The sequence below is a fragment of the Arachis hypogaea genome, chromosome 8 (genome assembly GCF_003086295.3).
Source record: "Arachis hypogaea cultivar Tifrunner chromosome 8, arahy.Tifrunner.gnm2.J5K5, whole genome shotgun sequence".
Classification (NCBI taxonomy): Eukaryota; Viridiplantae; Streptophyta; class Magnoliopsida; order Fabales; family Fabaceae; genus Arachis; species Arachis hypogaea.
Window position 1 is genome coordinate 48,563,942 of NC_092043.1, and position 16,527 is coordinate 48,580,468.

The window sequence follows — 16,527 nt, forward strand, 5'->3', positions numbered from 1 at the left end:
AAAGTTGCAATGTTTTATGACCAAATTTTTTTTTTGTATCTTTATTCAGTTTATTGATTAATTTTTACAGAAATTATAATTTGATGGTTAAAAATTTAGTTTAATTATTCTGTTGGTTTGCATAGTTTTATTGAATTTTTAATTAGATTTAAAATATTTTTTTAATTAAATTTCTATATCATATTAAATTTTGTAATTAAATTTTTACTGTGACAAAAATGTTAAAATTATTAAAATATTGCGTTAAACAAAATAAATATGCATAACACTTGACTGAATATTATATATAATTTTAATAAAATATTCTGTTAGTTTCAATATTTTTATCACGGTAGAAATTTAATTACAAAACTTGATATGGTATAGCAACTTAATTTAAAAAAAATATAGAGGCTTAATTAAAAATTTGGTAAAACTATAAGAACTAATAAAATAATTAAACCCAAAGTTTTAAAGAGTATAATTTGAAAAGATTATGTTTATTTTTTTACAATAATTGTTTTAGAAATTTTTTAAAATTCTGTGAAAAATAAATATAAAGAAGACCAAAACAGACATAAAAAAATCCAAAATTAAAATTAAACTATCTTAATTATATTGAATATATATTATATTGTAGGAAGAATTTTAAGTATACAAAAATACCGTTTAATTATTTTAATCATTAATTTTAATATATATTATATATTTTCTTAATTTAAATCAATGATTAAAATAACTGAAAGACCGATGTTTTCGGTACTTAAAACTCTTCTTATATTATATATAGGGCAATTTACTTAAATAAATAAAGTGGGAGAGTTATTTACGTAAATGTGCAATTCTGTTTGTTGTTACGATTTTGTGCAAAACGGATTTATATGTAAACCGTGGCAACCCACAACGGTTTCTAAATATGCATAAACCGTGGGAGGTCACCACGGATTAGGAGCAAATGGTTTTACACGTAAACCGTGGTAGGTCACCACGGTTTACTAAGGAGAGATGGCGTGCATAAACCGTGGAGAGTCACCACGGTTTATGAAAAAACTTCTTTGCACATAAAACCTTGTGGGTCACCACGGTTTATGTGTGATAAATAATGGCCAGAAAACCTTGTTAATTTTATGTCCAATAGAAAATGAATTTATTAGCACAATAAATTTATTAGCAGAATCTTAAATTATGTCTTATCAACAACAGCTTTTTATAATAGAAAGAGTACAATAAAAAAAATCAGATAATACTAAGAAAATGATTTTTATAGTGCTTAAAAAATTGATGTCTATTTACTAAAAAATAAAAAATTAATATTTAATTTAAAATGATGAAATTTAATAAATTTAAAATATTTAAAATTTGTTATGTAAAATAAATTAGAAAAAAATTAGACTCCAATAATAAACATCATGAAATTTTTGGATTTTTTTCTATTATAAAATAAAAAAATATTTTTAAAAATAAATTACACTAACATTAATGTTTGGAATCTGTGTTTTTATTTTCTATTTTGAGTTTTTATGAAGTTTTCAAAATCTTAGGCGAACTTATAAAAACTACTCAAAAGTTCGTTTAAGCTTAAGGTGACCTCTCTCATTATATTCATCTTTATTTTTTCATTTATAAAATAAAGATTTATTACACTATAACATATTAATGAGTACAATAAAATAATTACTTGTTAATATTGGTATATTAATATTCATTAACATGCTTATTGATTAAATCTTTTATATAGATTTAATAAATTCACATATAAGTGTATATTGATACATTAGTATTTGTTAAATTTAAAATAAAAAATATTTATTATATTTTAAGAATATTAATGAGTACTCTAAAAAATATTAATAAGTAATTATTTTATTATGTTCATTAATATTTTTTATAGTATAATAAATATTTAAATATAGTGTAAAATGAAAAATAGGGATAAACATAATGAAAAACTAATTGATAATACATGTAAAAAATAAAAAATAAGTTGTGTCTCTTGGACATAAAATTAACAAGGTTTTCTGGCCATTATTTACCACACATAAACCGTGGTGACCCACAAGATTTTATGTGCAAACAAGTTTCTTCATAAACCACGGTTTATGCTTGCCAAATTTCCTTCATAAACCGTGGTGACCTACCACCGTTTTCTCCTACAAATTTTTGCTCCTAATCCGTGGTGACCTCCCACGGTTTATGCATATTTAGAAACCGTGGTGGGTTGCCACGATTTACATATAAATCCGTTTTGCACATAAACGTAATAACAAATAGATTTGCACGTTTACACAAAAAAATCCCCTTTTTATTTATTTAAGTAAATTGTCCTTATATATATTTACTTGAATGAAGAAATGAAATTTTGGCACACTTCATTCGAGAAATGCATTCAGTTTCTTAACTTTCTTGTTTTTATTGTAAAAGGAAAAGTCAAAGAATCAAATGTAATTGTCAAAGGTCAACCTTTGCACTTTCCCGTATAATGAAGTAAATTCTACATTTTGGTTTGTTTTATATATATAAAACTTACCCTTTTTCGATTCTTACTCAATTTATATTCATAATTTTGTGATGCTGCTTTTGTCCATATTAAAAGAAGAAGATACTAGCTTCTATCTCTTATGCGATCATATACAATGGCTCTTATTATTTTTACGCTGTGAAATTTAGGAATAAACTCTCTTATTTTTTTATTTAAAAGGATAAAATGTGTTCTTTTAGAATTAATTTTATAAATAGGATAAAAAAATATAAAAACATTAAAAAATTAGAAATTATATTTTACTTTCTCAACTGAAAAAATAAAATTAAAAGAATCTATTCTCTGAACTTAAATACTTTGTTAAGGTATCAGGTTTATGTCTTTTTTTTTTCTATTTACTTGTGTTTTAATAAACAAAATTCTTTAGATACAATTGGATATATTTAAATATAATAATGTGTTAGAATATTCAGTATCATTTTTGGTCTAAATATTTAAAATAAATTTCGAAATAATATACATTATTAATTATTAATATAATAAGAAAATAGTTTAAAATATTTTATATAATTAAAAAAATATTAAAAATATTTTAAAAAATTTAATTTATATTTAATATGAATAAAATATTAAGATATTATTATATCTTATATAAAAATTCTTTATATATACAGAAACTTAAAATTGGTTTTGTATCATGTATTAATTTCATACTTTGTATTTGTATTAGTATAATAATATCCATACTTCATAATTTTTTAAATAACTAGGCACAAGCATATCATTTATGCACATGTATTTCTTCTAATGGAAATTTGGATATATGATATATGGTACATGTAATTACGATTATCATTTGGATGATTCATAAATTACTATTCAAAATTTTAATACTTATTTAAGCAAATTAGTGAACCAATTACTAAACTATTTAAATTAGTTTCTTTCTGGAAGTTAACCAATCATATTTTTTTTGTCAGTAGTTAACCAACCATTGAAGGTTATGAAAGATCCATACGTGTGGGCTGCTTCTCTTCAAAGGCCCATTTCTTGTGCAATTACGGTCCAAGAAACTTAAGGAATCACTATTATACCAAAGAAAAAAAACTTAAAAAATCCCTAAGAAAATTTAATACAAAATCATTCAAGTAATATTTTGAAAATGTTGAAAGATGAGTTTCTGTGATAAGTAATTTTTCTTGGAAATTGAATAGTGATCGTAAAAGAAACATGTTGGATATTATGCAATTAAAAGTTTGGAAAAGCTCATAAAACTTCAATTAATTATGGTATTAACAAATGAATATTGAGATTACATTATTAGTCAAAACAATTTTGTTATGAAATGTGAATATTTCTATCAATTTTTTTTAAAAATGATAATTCTGGTAAAACGAGAAAATAAAATCACTTTTAAATTAAGATATTGGATATCATATAAATAATAAAGATTATAATTTAACGAAAATTAACATTTATTTTTTTTATATTTAGCAATCTTTAATTTTAAAGAAGTTAAATTCAAATATTTTAAAAGAAGAATAAAGTAATAAATAAATTTCAAAAAATTTATATTTCAAATAGATTAGCCTCTAAAAAAATAATACCAATAAAATTTTAAAATAATAAATGTGGACATATTATTTTTAAATTAGTTCTTATAATTAGAATAAAACGTTTTAATTTAAATTAATTTGTCTGCGTTTGTTATTTTAAAAAATTTTATTAATATTTTTTAAAAATTAATCTATTTAAAATATAAATTTTTATAAATTTATTTGTCGGTTTATTTTTAAATGAAAATATTTTCATTGATAGACACAAAACGTTATTGATTGAAGTTGTCTAAAATTATTTTCAAATTGTAAGTGTATTGACATATATAATACTCTTCAATATATACAAGATTATTTAGTACCACTTACTAACTTTAGTCTTTACATAGTTAGTTGGAATTTCTTTTTATTTTTCGCTAGATACAGTTGGAAAGTCGTGACAACTTTCTAGTGATTCTGACAGAAATTACAGGTAATTAAAAAAAGATTTAAAGTGTCCTAATTATAATTTGTTGGCATATTATCTGGCTTGTCAAATATTTTTATCCCTATTACTCTAAATTTAACTTAATACACCACATGGCCTAACAAATAATTATTATAAAATTTTCTTAGTATGAACTGGAAAAATAAAAAAAAAATATTTTTAATTAGAAAACGAGGCGATTGAAGAAGGTAGTTACGGGAAGTCGATGTTCACTGACCTTTTTTGGCGTTTGCCACCTTTGATTGCTCCAAGCAACTCAGGCCAAATTCCAAGTCATACAAAACACAAATTAAAGAATGGAAAAGAAACTTGTCTTTCCCTCCTTCTCTTCTCCATTCTCATCTTAAAATTTTCAAAGGTGACGTGTCTTCCATGCTCACTCTATACCTTCCTTCCTTCCTTCCTTTCATTAGCTTCGAAAGCGAAATCCCCAAACCAAACACAAAACCCTTTCTCTTCTTCTCCTTCTTCTTCTTCTTCTTCCTATTAATCAACGAAACCTTAGCTTAATCCCACACTTAATATTTTCTTTATTTCCCTTCATTTCCTAACACCGAAACACAGAAAACAAAAACTTATTAATTAAACCGATCGAACCAGAAAAGTAAATTAAATTAACCGGAAAAGTTTAAGAAGATGCAGGTTTCATCCTCACCGGTTAGCTCACCGTGGTTCCGAGTCAGCTTCGGTTCGAAAAGCCGTTACAACCAACGTTTCCAATCGGAGTCATGCTCAACTTCTTCAACCGCCACTGTAACTGCCTCCTATTACAACTCTCCATGTATTAACGTCCTCTTCTCACGCGCCGCTCCAGTGCGTTGCAGAATCAACACCACCTCCACGGCTACCGCCACCGCCGCAACCTCGCTCTCGTTTTTGGTTAATCAGAGAAACGCCTTCACCGCGGTGGTGCGTTCGCCGATCGCAATCGGCGGCGGCGGCGGTGGCAGGAAGGTAATTAAGAAGCGAAGAGTCTTCACCGTTTCCGCGGTTTTCGAGCGGTTCACGGAACGAGCAATAAAAGCGATAATGTTTTCGCAAAAGGAAGCGAAATCGCTGGGAAGTGACTTGGTTTACACGCAGCATCTTCTGTTAGGGCTCATCGCTGAAGAGGATCGTTCAACCGACGGGTTTCTTGCGTCTGGTATAACGGTTGAGAAGGCACGTGATGCCGTCCGAAGTATATGGCAGAGGATTGGTTCCGCACGTGATGACGCACGTGATGCTGGCGAGAAAGGTGGTTCGGCGAGTCACGTGCCTTTTTCTATTAGCGCAAAGCGTGTTTTTGAGGCGGCTGTTGAATATTCAAGGTCTCTTGGGCATAAGTTTGTTGCTCCTGAACATATAGCAGTTGCTTTGGTTAAAGTTGATGATGGAAGTGCTAGTCGAGTCCTTTATAGGTAGCTACTCATTAATTAAATTAATTAATAATTAATTTGATTCGAGTTTTATTTTTTAATTTTGACTAATTTGATTCGGTAGATTATTTATTAATAGACTTAATATGTTTTATTGTTACAAAACAGGCAGTTAGTTGGAAAAAATTGTAATTAAAAGAATATTTGTGTCTATTGTTTCAGACACAGTATCCAAATGTAGCTTAGATCATAACTATCTTTAGCGCTTTTTTTTATTTATTTGGAAAAAATTACAAAGAAAGATAGTTAGAGTTAGTTATTAGTTACTGATTCTGTTATTGTAGTTCATCAGCATGTAAAATGTTACTATCTAGTCATTAAGCAAGTTGGTAACATTTCATTTTTGTTGAATAATTTTCTGGTGAATGGTGATTCCTCAATTATTGATTTTTAGAAGTATGTAACTATGTATAATCAATTGATTTTTCCATTGTGTTTATTTGTACACTAATATGATATGATTTCAGATTGGGGGCAAATGGAGGCCAGTTGGCAGCTGTGGCATTTTCCAGATTGCAAAAGGAGATTGCTAAAGATGGTAGGGAGCCAAATGCGGATTCCAAGGGATTGCATGACAAATCCATGGCAAGAAAACGTTATGATGCAGGGTCCTCTGCCGCCACCACCAAAGGTAAGAAATTTGTTGTTGTAAGTTTTGTTATTTTGTATATACTTTTATGTTTGGAGGCAGGGAAGAATTTTTTGTAATCATTCTTATGATTTCCAGAACCGGATGCCATCTCACAATTTTGTGCCGATCTCACTGCTCGTGCGAGTGAAGGACTAATCGATCCTGTTATTGGCCGAGATACCGAGGTGCAGAGAATTGTTCAAATACTGTGCCGGAAAACAAAATGTAATCCCATTCTTCTTGGTGAACCTGGTGTTGGAAAAACAGCTCTTGCCGAAGGGTTGGCAATTCGCATTGCTAAGGCAGATGTTTCCCCATTTTTATTGGTGTGTTTCTCATCACTTCTGAAGTTCTTGTTCAACTGGTTTGAATGCTTTGGAATCTTAATTTCCATTCTCTGTTTTCCGCAGACAAAACGTGTCATGTCTTTGGATGTTGCATTGTTAATGGCTGGGGCAAAAGAGAGAGGAGAGTTAGAGGAGCGTGTTACAAATTTAATAAAAGAGATAATAAGTTCAGGTGAAATATTTTTACAATAGAAAAAATTGTAGAATAAATTGGAGAATACATTGCTTTAGCTCTCATAGTTTTGATTGCAATGCAGGTGACATCATTCTTTTCATTGATGAAGTTCATACACTTGTTCAGTCCGGGACAAGTGGAAAAGGAAATAAGGGATCTGGCCTTGACATTTCCAATTTGCTTAAACCTGCACTTGCAAGGGGTCAACTTCAGGTAATTATTTGTCTCGTGTCTTCAGATTTCCTAGTTTCCTTTGTTCTAAGTGTTCATTGAAGATGAACATGTGTTCAGTTTGAAGCCTGGTTTACAATTGAATGAGATATAAGATTTTAAAGGTCAAAATCTATGGTTACTACACAGCTGCAGTTGTTTTTACCAGTTACCACTTGCCAAAAGCAATTGTACTGAAGCTTAAACTTGGTTTATAATTAACATCTGGAAAAGCACAATACGAGGTTGAAATTATTTTCGAGGATTTCTTGATGAAAAAACTAGGAGGTTGCCACCTTACTTGGAGTAGGATTGGCAACTTGCCCTAATCTTCAGGTATTTTTAGGATTAGTCCATATAAGCTACTTCAACGAGCAAATTTACAAAGTTTAATGGTCTAAATGAGAACAAGAATGTCGGAGTGCATGGACAGGGCTGTAGAAGGGCAAGTCTATGATTACTGTACTCATTTATACTCGACAAACTTCAAGTCTATGAATACTATGTACAGGGATTCTCTTTTTCTTTTGAATAACATGTTATCTGTTCTTATTGTTATTATCATCATGTTTCTCTTAAGTTTGGGTTTTGGGGTTAAAAGAATCATGTTACAGCATGTACTTGCTGCCACTTTGTCTTCTAATCAAAGTAAAATAACTTTACCTACTCTACAGTGTATTGCATCTACCACCGTCGACGAATACAGGCTTCATTTTGAGAAAGACAAGGCATTGGCACGAAGATTTCAACCTGTTTGGGTTGATGAGCCAATTGAGGTTTGTATTCCATCTTTAAATCTATATCATTTCAACATAACATGTAATCATAATTCGATTTCTTATCAGACTATATTGGCAATAGGATGATGCAGTTAAGATACTTATGGGTCTACGTGAGAAGTACGAGTCACACCACAAATGCATATATACCGAAGACGCCATAAAGGCTGCAGTTCAGTTGTCAGCGAGGTACATAGTCGATAGGTATCTACCAGATAAAGCTATTGACCTCATTGATGAAGCAGGAAGTAGAGCTCATATTGAAGCCTTTAAGAAGAGAAAGGAACAAGAAACTTGTGTACTTTCTAAGGACCCTGCTGATTACTGGCAAGAAATTAAAGATGTCCAGTCAATGCATGAAATGGTATTGCATTGCTTACTGCATTCTCCAGTGTTTTTATTTTATTTTATTTTTGGGGGTTATGAGTTGCTTATAGCTTCAGTGTAATACAACATTTCTTGCTCACTGGTTCAGGAAAGCAAGCTTAAATACTACGGCGCCTCAAGCATTGACGATTCTAATGAACTCATACTGGACTCATATTTAGCTTCTGAAGCCAATGAAAATGAGTACGTTACTTCATCCGGAAAAATGCAACCATACCTCTATATGCATGTATATCTTGGTTTGATTCCTGAGTGGCCGGCATATTCTTTTTCTTTTCAGACCTGTTATAGTTGGACCAGAAGAAGTAGCCTTAGTTGCTTCCCTCTGGTCGGGAATTCCTGTTCAGCAGCTCACTGCTGACCAAAGAACTCTTCTGTTAGATCTTGAGAATCAGCTTCGGAAACGTGTTATTGGACAAGAGGAGGCTGTTACTGCCATTTCTAAAGCTGTGAAGAGATCCAGGGTTGGCCTTAAGGATCCTGATAGACCTATAGCTGCAATGTTATTTTGTGGCCCAACTGGGGTTGGAAAAACAGAACTCGCAAAATCTTTGGCAGCATGCTACTTTGGATCGGTATGATACTACAACTTTATACACACTGTTTGTTTCGAAATTAATAATTGGAAAACATTCTTTTATCTAAAATGTTATTATCGCAAGAGAGCTTTTCTTTTCATTTTCTCCTTATAATATGCATCTTCACTGTTATTTTTCATTGGTCTGAAACTATTGTGTTGTGGACTTGTGGTTACTGCTTCATCACTTGAAATTGTTTATATTTTCAGGAGGCAGCCATGATTCGGCTAGACATGAGTGAATATATGGAGCGGCATACTGTGAGCAAATTGATAGGATCGCCACCAGGTTATGTTGGTTATGGAGAAGGAGGCATCTTAACTGAAGCTATTAGAAGAAAACCATTCACACTGGTACTACTTGATGAGATAGAGAAAGCTCATCCAGATATATTCAACATTCTTCTTCAGTTGTTAGAAGATGGCCAACTTACTGATTCTCAGGTTTGTGAATGTTGCTGTGAACCTTAATTTACTAAATATTTTTACGAATCTCCCATTTCTTCCTTTCCTGCATCTTCTCCAAGTAAACATGCTACTGGTGTCCTCATTTTTATATTTGTTGTTTGTGAAACTGGATCTAACAGGGTCGGCGAGTTTCATTTAAAAATGCATTGGTGGTGATGACTTCAAATATAGGGTCTAGTGCCATTTCTAAGGGTCGGCACAACTCCATAGGTTTCTTGATTCAAGATGACAAGAAGGCATCATATAGTGGCTTGAAATCGATGGTAATGGAAGAATTGAGAAATTATTTTCGTCCGGAACTGCTCAACAGGATAGATGAAGTGGTAGTGTTTCAGCCCCTTGAAAAGTCACAGGTTGGTTCAGTTTCGGTCGAGTCTAATTAGTCTTCTTTCAAAGTCCAATTGTTTTCAGTTTTCACTTATAAGCACCCCATGGATTTTAACTAAAACTAATATCTTTGCAATTTAGAAACTTGTTGGAAAAATCTCCAGCTGTTAATACCTACAGGCATTCTTTTAATTAAAAAAAGTACTAAGGTTTAAAAAGTAAGAAAGGATAAGTTGTCTTTCAGAATTTTAAAATCACAAATTAGTCATTTTGTACAAAATTGATACAATGAGAGACATATTCATGTTATTCTTCTTTGTTTCAGTTGCTGGAGATATTGAATCTGCTGCTGCAAGACATAAAGAAAAGGGTAATGCTTCTAGGAATAGATTTGAAGGTTTCTGAAGCAGTGAAGGACCTTGTTTGCCAGGAAGGTTATAATCCAACATATGGTGCCAGGCCTTTGAAGAGGGCCATTACATCAATAATTGAAGACCCTTTGAGTGAAGCATTCCTTGTAGGACAGTTCAAGCAAGGTGACACTGTCCTTATTGACTTGGATGCAAATGGTAAACCCTTTGTTACAAATCAACTTGACAAAATTATTAACATATCTGACGCAAGTCATCCCTGAAACTAAATGATGTAAAGAAGAAAAGTAGTGCAATATAGGGTATACAAAAAATACAAGTCTATTGAAAAATTGTTTTGGCTCTTCTTTGTTAGCTTAGGCAAGGAATTTGTTTCCTATGTAATGAGCAACACAATCATTCTTTGAAATTTATACAAGAATATACATACATATACTTCCATACAATTCAATACACTTCTCTCTCTTTTTAAAATCAAGTGTTAAAAGCTAACTAGCTATAGCTCAAATGGCATAGTCTCCCTATACTCACCTAATAGGTTACGGATTCTAGTCTCTCTAATTCAGGGACGGATACAAGGGGGGCGAGTGGAGGCCTCGGCCCCCCAACTTTTTTTAAAAAAATTAATAAGTTATTATGTATAATTTAATTTTATAAAAAATTATTTAGTATTTAGTCTAGTATAAATAAAAGTTCAGTATAATTTAAATATTAATGACTTCTAATATCTAAAAAGTAAATAATAATATTAAAAAATCTAAAAAAATAATATTATTAATATTTTTTAATTAAATAAAAATTTTCAAATCTTATAAAGTGAATTCATTTTCTTTTTGTGACTATCTTTTTTTATTCATTTGGTATTAATTTTTTCTGTTTCAACTGCTACAATTAAGAGATCTTTTTCAACTATGAATATTGTGAAAAATAATTCAGAAACAAAATAAAAAAAAGAATTTTTGCTAATTGTCTTTTAATTATACTGAAAAAATTGTTGAAAAATTTGACACAAATTCTATTATCGATACATTTTATGATATGAAAAATTGACCACTTCGTTAGTAAAAAGTACACACATATTTTTTGTACTTTAAAATATATTCTCTATCAATATGTTTTTGTAATACATCTTATATTATATAATTTTTTACATAACTTTTAATATTATATGTGTTATTGGCCCATGATAACATTTCTGGATCCGTCCTTGCTCCCTATCTTCAGTAAAAAAAAAATGGAGTGACATACCGTAATGATAACTTCACAAGTTCACTTCCATACGATTCATCGTTATCCAAAAATGTGAAATCTTTTTGTATGTGTTTAGTAACATAAGAATCTCACTTCATCTTTTGGTACACAATCTTAAATCTTACATAAATTAATTATACTTTTTGTTAACAATCCTACAAAAATGCAAGCTAATGAGTCATAACTCAAATAGTATAATTTTCCTATACTCATTTAAGAGGTTACGAGTTTAAATCTCTCTAACTTTAGAAATAATCTTACAAAAATGCAGAATCAAATGCCTATATAAACTAGTATCTACTATTAAACTACATATTTTAATGTAAAAAAGTATATTGTTATATTAACAAAATATTTAGTTCAATCATCAATATCATAAAACCCAAATAAACATGAGTATTTAATTATATGCATTTTATATCATCAATGTACAACAATTAAACTTATATAAAGTTAAATTATTTATTATTGTGCAAATTTTAAGAGTTTTCATTGCTATACACTTTTTCTTTCTATGTGATAATGCAAGATTTAATGTCAAGATAAAATTATCTTTTATAAATACATGGCAAAGAAATTTATGTCATATTACAGTCAATTTTTTTCTTCGATATATTTTTATTTTTCTTTATTTCCATTTTTATTAATGTAAAATTTGAATTTCTAAGCAAAAGATTATATATTAAAATTAGAATTTAAATTATAGTTCAATGTAAAATAATTTATACATTTTAATGTTATTGATCCCCTCTTCTTAGACTCAATTTGGATAAGCAGTTTAATTAAGTTCTTTTTGAGAAAATAACTTAAACAATAAATATTTATGTTAAAAATAATTTATAAATAAGTTATTTTGTATTTGATTTTTTAGTTACAAAAGTGCTTATTTTTAAAAGAAAATGTGATAAAAAATTTTTCATTATGAGAGAAATAATTTCTTTTAACTTTTCCTTAAACACTTAACTAGCTTTTTAAAAAGCTATAGTTTAATTTTAAAAATTGTATCAAATGTTGATACTACTATTTTTCATAAATTAAAAACTCAAAAAATAATTTTTAAAATTGTTCAAATGTGCCTGAGTGAGATTTTCACTTTTGTGTATAGTAAGCAATCGAATTCATAAAAGTTAAATTGTTTCATAATTATGCAACTTTTTATTATTCTTTTTTGACGATAATTTTTTTATCTGTACATTTTTCAATGTCTTTCTTTCTCTTCTCATGGGCCATAGCCTATTACTCTAGGCCCATTTTATAACACCCCTTCACTGGTAACTACACACTGCTTCCTCTGCTTCCTCTTCCTAATAATCTTCCTTCCTTTTTTTCACAAAAAGCATTCAAAAACGAAATCCATTTTTTTTATTTATTTTTTAAAATTAATTCTATTTTCTCCCATGGCGTCCCCTTTAACCGTTAAGGAAGAACAACATAAACATCTTCAACACAATTCCCCGACAGCAACAACAACCGCAATAACCATCAAATGCGAGCCACAAGACCTCCCTAACAACCCTTCCCTTACTCCGCCGCCGGAAACTGAACGCGCCGCCGAAACAATAGCGAAATCGGTGAACGACCTCAACAGCTTCTCCGTCGCGATACAAGCGTTCAAGGCAAGGTACGATGAGCTCCAGAACCACCTCAACTTCATCGACAAAGCCCTCGACGCTAGGTCGAAGGAGCTCGAATCCCTACCGTCTTCAAACGGCGTCGTTCCGTCGGAGCCGACGCAGGCCGAAACCCTAGAAGGCACCGAGGACGAGGTTCTATCACTATGCCAAACAATGTGCAGCCGCGGGTTGCGGAGGTACGTGATTTCGCACATCTCTGAACCCAATTTGCTCCGGGAGAAGGTTCCGGCGGCAATCCGGAACGCTCCGAAGCCTGCGAAGATCGTGCTCGAGTGCATAGGGAGGTTCTTCCTTCAGGGAAGCAAGGCGTATATGAAGAAGGACTCAAACATGGTTCGGGCGAGGGAGGCATCGGTGCTGGTTCTGGAGTATTATCTTCTCTCTGGCTGCGTTGGTAGTGAGAGCAATGTGGTGGAGAATTCGGTGAAGGAAGAGGCGAACAATGGCGCGGTTGCGTGGAGGAAGAGGTTGATTGTGGAAGGTGGTGTGGCGAAGGCTTCTGAGGCTGATGCAAAGGGTTTGATTCTTTTTATTGCTTGTTTTGGGATTCCGGCTGTTTTCCGAAACGAGGACTTGTCGAATTTGCTGAGGTTGAGCAATGCCAGAGAGATTTCACATTTGCTTCGCCAATCTCAGACCCTTCTTAAGAGGGTTTCAGGTGAAAATTTCAATTTTTTTTTTCTTTAATTGCGGTTGTGTTGTGATTACTGCGATTTTAAAAAATTGTATTGTAGATAGTTTTGAGGAAAACATGGCTGGCTCTTCTTGCAGAAGCAATGTTTCAGTTGCAATGCAATGCAAGAGGTTGTGTATGATCAAATTCAAATATTTGAACTTCATGAAATTTAGCAGAATGCAAGAGCTACTGCATGATAATGTTTGGTTGTACTGCTTTAGTTTTGAACTTCATGAAAAATGAGAGCTGTTTCGTTTATTTGGATTGTTTAGGGAAACTGTTTCATACAATTTTTTGTTGAAACTTGAATGGCAAACTAATAAGCTGGAATCTGCATGTTGTTGTAATCATGAAACCCTCAAGGATAAAGTGGCCAGTAGCTTTTATCCATACACTTGAATTTGGTTCAAACTTCAAAGTAAATATCTTTTAATTCTTTTAGAGGACTAAGTATCAGGTGCTCTGCAGGGATTCTTTGATCGGCATCATTATTACATTGATTGCGATTATGAGGAATAATTGTACTTTCTCGTGTATTTGTGGAGGCATTAAGAATATGAATCCTTATCTTTTTATGGATATAAAACAATAGGCTCTCAATGCCTGTCAACTTATCTTTTATGTCAATGCGCATCTGACAAGCCATTATCATTGCAATCACCTGATTTTATTGTCAAGATCATCCTCATTTATAGTGCATTATAGTTAGATTGTTTTTTTCTATGATGGATAGGATAATGTGACCCAGAAAGAAGAGGGACTTTCTATTTTCCCCTTTCTGGAGTAGTATTAATTTGTAAGTTATAACTACTTGCTACACTGTTGATATTGTAGATGTTAAACCCCGCCAAATTGGCTTTTTCAACTGACTTTGAGTTACATTGCTGCTAATCTGACATAATTCAACAGTGGGCATTTTCATTTTATAGCAGAAGCAATGTGAAGCTTTTGCAATTGAGAGTCTTAAGAGTTAAGCTAATGTCATTATTTATATTCCATCGCATATTATAGGAATGCTTGTTACCTAAACTACATTACTGATTTGGATATTACCCTGTTGGCATTGAATTTTCAATTTTTCAAACTACTTGATTCTCTTGTGACAGTTAAGCCTAATATAGTTTAGAATGACAAATCATTTCAAGCTTGTTTGGTGAAACAAAATATATGCAGTGGTTGAAATTTTGAAGTAAAGTGCAGTGCACTTATCTTGTAAAATTTTCCATTCTTATATCATTAAAATAAATTGAGAAGAACTTTTCACCCTCTACCAAGCAACAATGGGCTGATCTAAATTTTTCCATCCCAATCTGATTGCATTCTGCCCTATTTAACCCTTGAAGATTGATTTTGTATAAATATGTTGTATTCTGAAGCGTTTTCCACAATCTGAATAATTTGTCTGTTTTGGCCACAGAAATTGCCGATGGAATAATGAAAAAGGGCTCCGTTGTTGAAGCAGTTGACTTGGCTTATACCTTTGGGTTTGAAGAGAAATATTCTCCTCAGACAGCACTTACATCATTTCTACAGAAATCTGAAGAAGCTTGGAAGAAAACCAAGAATGGGTCACACGATATTCCTAGATTGCTGGTATACTTTAGTTGAATAGCCTATGCCGTTATCTTTTATTAATTGCTTTCCATTATGAATATTGACCTTGATGGTATTTTATCTTCTACAGAAGGAAGCAAATGTAAAATATTTAGCTGCTTTGAAATCTGTAGTTAGCTGTTTGGAAGGTCATAAGATCGGCTTGAATGAATTCCTTCCTGGGTGGGAACTTAAGGATAAGATTAGCAACTTGGAAAAAGATATTAGTGAAATCAAGAAAAGAATTGAAGGGAAGGCCGTAGCGCCCAAGAGAAAAGTGGATAAAAGTAATCCCTCAAAGAAAGTGAAGCCTCCAGAGGCTAAACGACCAAAGTTTGCTCCAAAGGATCCGTCTATCGCATCACCTTCAGTTGCTGCCTTGCAAGAGCATAGGATTGCTAGGCATCTGGATGCCAACAGCTCATATGATGTTCCACTCACAGCACATTTGCTGGATGGGAGATCCTATGGCTACTCAAACAATTATCCTGCCACATCATCGCTGCAACTTGGATCTGTTTCAGGATCCTTGCCAGAAAGCTACCTTGGTGGAGCAGTGGCGAGCGGAGTTAATATGGTTGGAGGAGCCATAGCTAGCTCTGCTATGTCAGCCGGAATCACTGCCACAACTAGTTCATATTCTGGCTATCAAGGAGATGCGAGATTAGACAATGTTGGGAACAATCATCTTTATAGATGGCGTGGAGTAGGGGAAGGGGTATCTTCTGATGACTGGTCACTGGTGCAGCGTTATGCCGGACAACCTACATCGGCACAAGCAAGTGCAGATGGTTTTGCAGGCATGCCTGATTATCGCTCAGTTGCTGCTGCTAGCCGCGGTGGAGGTTCTGATTTGTATAGCTTTGCCGATGCAGTTTTCGAATTGTAGTTATTCTTGGCAGGAACCTCGTCGGCATTAAATTGCCTTTTTTATTTTTTGATCAGTTAGAACTTAGAAACAAAACAAAGCATCTTCCACGAGATTTTTTACCTGCCTTTGGAGAACAAGCAGCATAGTTGTACAATGTTAGTGTATGTATGATTTCACAGAATATATCCTTCTTGGAGTTTATTAATGTTATTACAGGAATAACCATACCATTGTGTGCCTTGCTTGCATATTTACCCACTTTTTCAAGCAATACTTTGTTAAAAACCACAGAAAGAAAGTGCCTCTTTCAA

At 32.0% G+C, this 16,527-nt stretch overlaps 2 protein-coding genes across 2 annotated transcripts; both read left to right on the forward strand.

Moving 5' to 3' along the window:
• The first annotated feature begins 4,630 nt into the window (after positions 1-4,630).
• Positions 4,631-10,637, forward strand: LOC112708010 (chaperone protein ClpD, chloroplastic). The gene is made up of 12 exons (XM_025760096.3): positions 4,631-5,901; positions 6,387-6,550; positions 6,647-6,876; positions 6,961-7,069; positions 7,155-7,285; positions 7,957-8,058; positions 8,144-8,425; positions 8,537-8,631; positions 8,729-9,023; positions 9,236-9,469; positions 9,613-9,846; positions 10,146-10,637. Exons 1-12 carry the CDS (start codon positions 5,138-5,140, stop codon positions 10,452-10,454), a joined length of 2,949 nt encoding a protein of 982 aa, XP_025615881.1. The 5' UTR covers positions 4,631-5,137; the 3' UTR covers positions 10,455-10,637.
• A 132-nt stretch (positions 10,638-10,769) lies between these two features.
• Positions 10,770-16,446, forward strand: LOC112705468 (protein FRIGIDA). Its single transcript, XM_025756294.3, has 3 exons — positions 10,770-13,734; positions 15,170-15,345; positions 15,437-16,446. Exons 1-3 carry the CDS (start codon positions 12,840-12,842, stop codon positions 16,232-16,234), a joined length of 1,869 nt encoding a protein of 622 aa, XP_025612079.1. The 5' UTR covers positions 10,770-12,839; the 3' UTR covers positions 16,235-16,446.
• Positions 16,447-16,527: the final 81 nt, after the last annotated feature.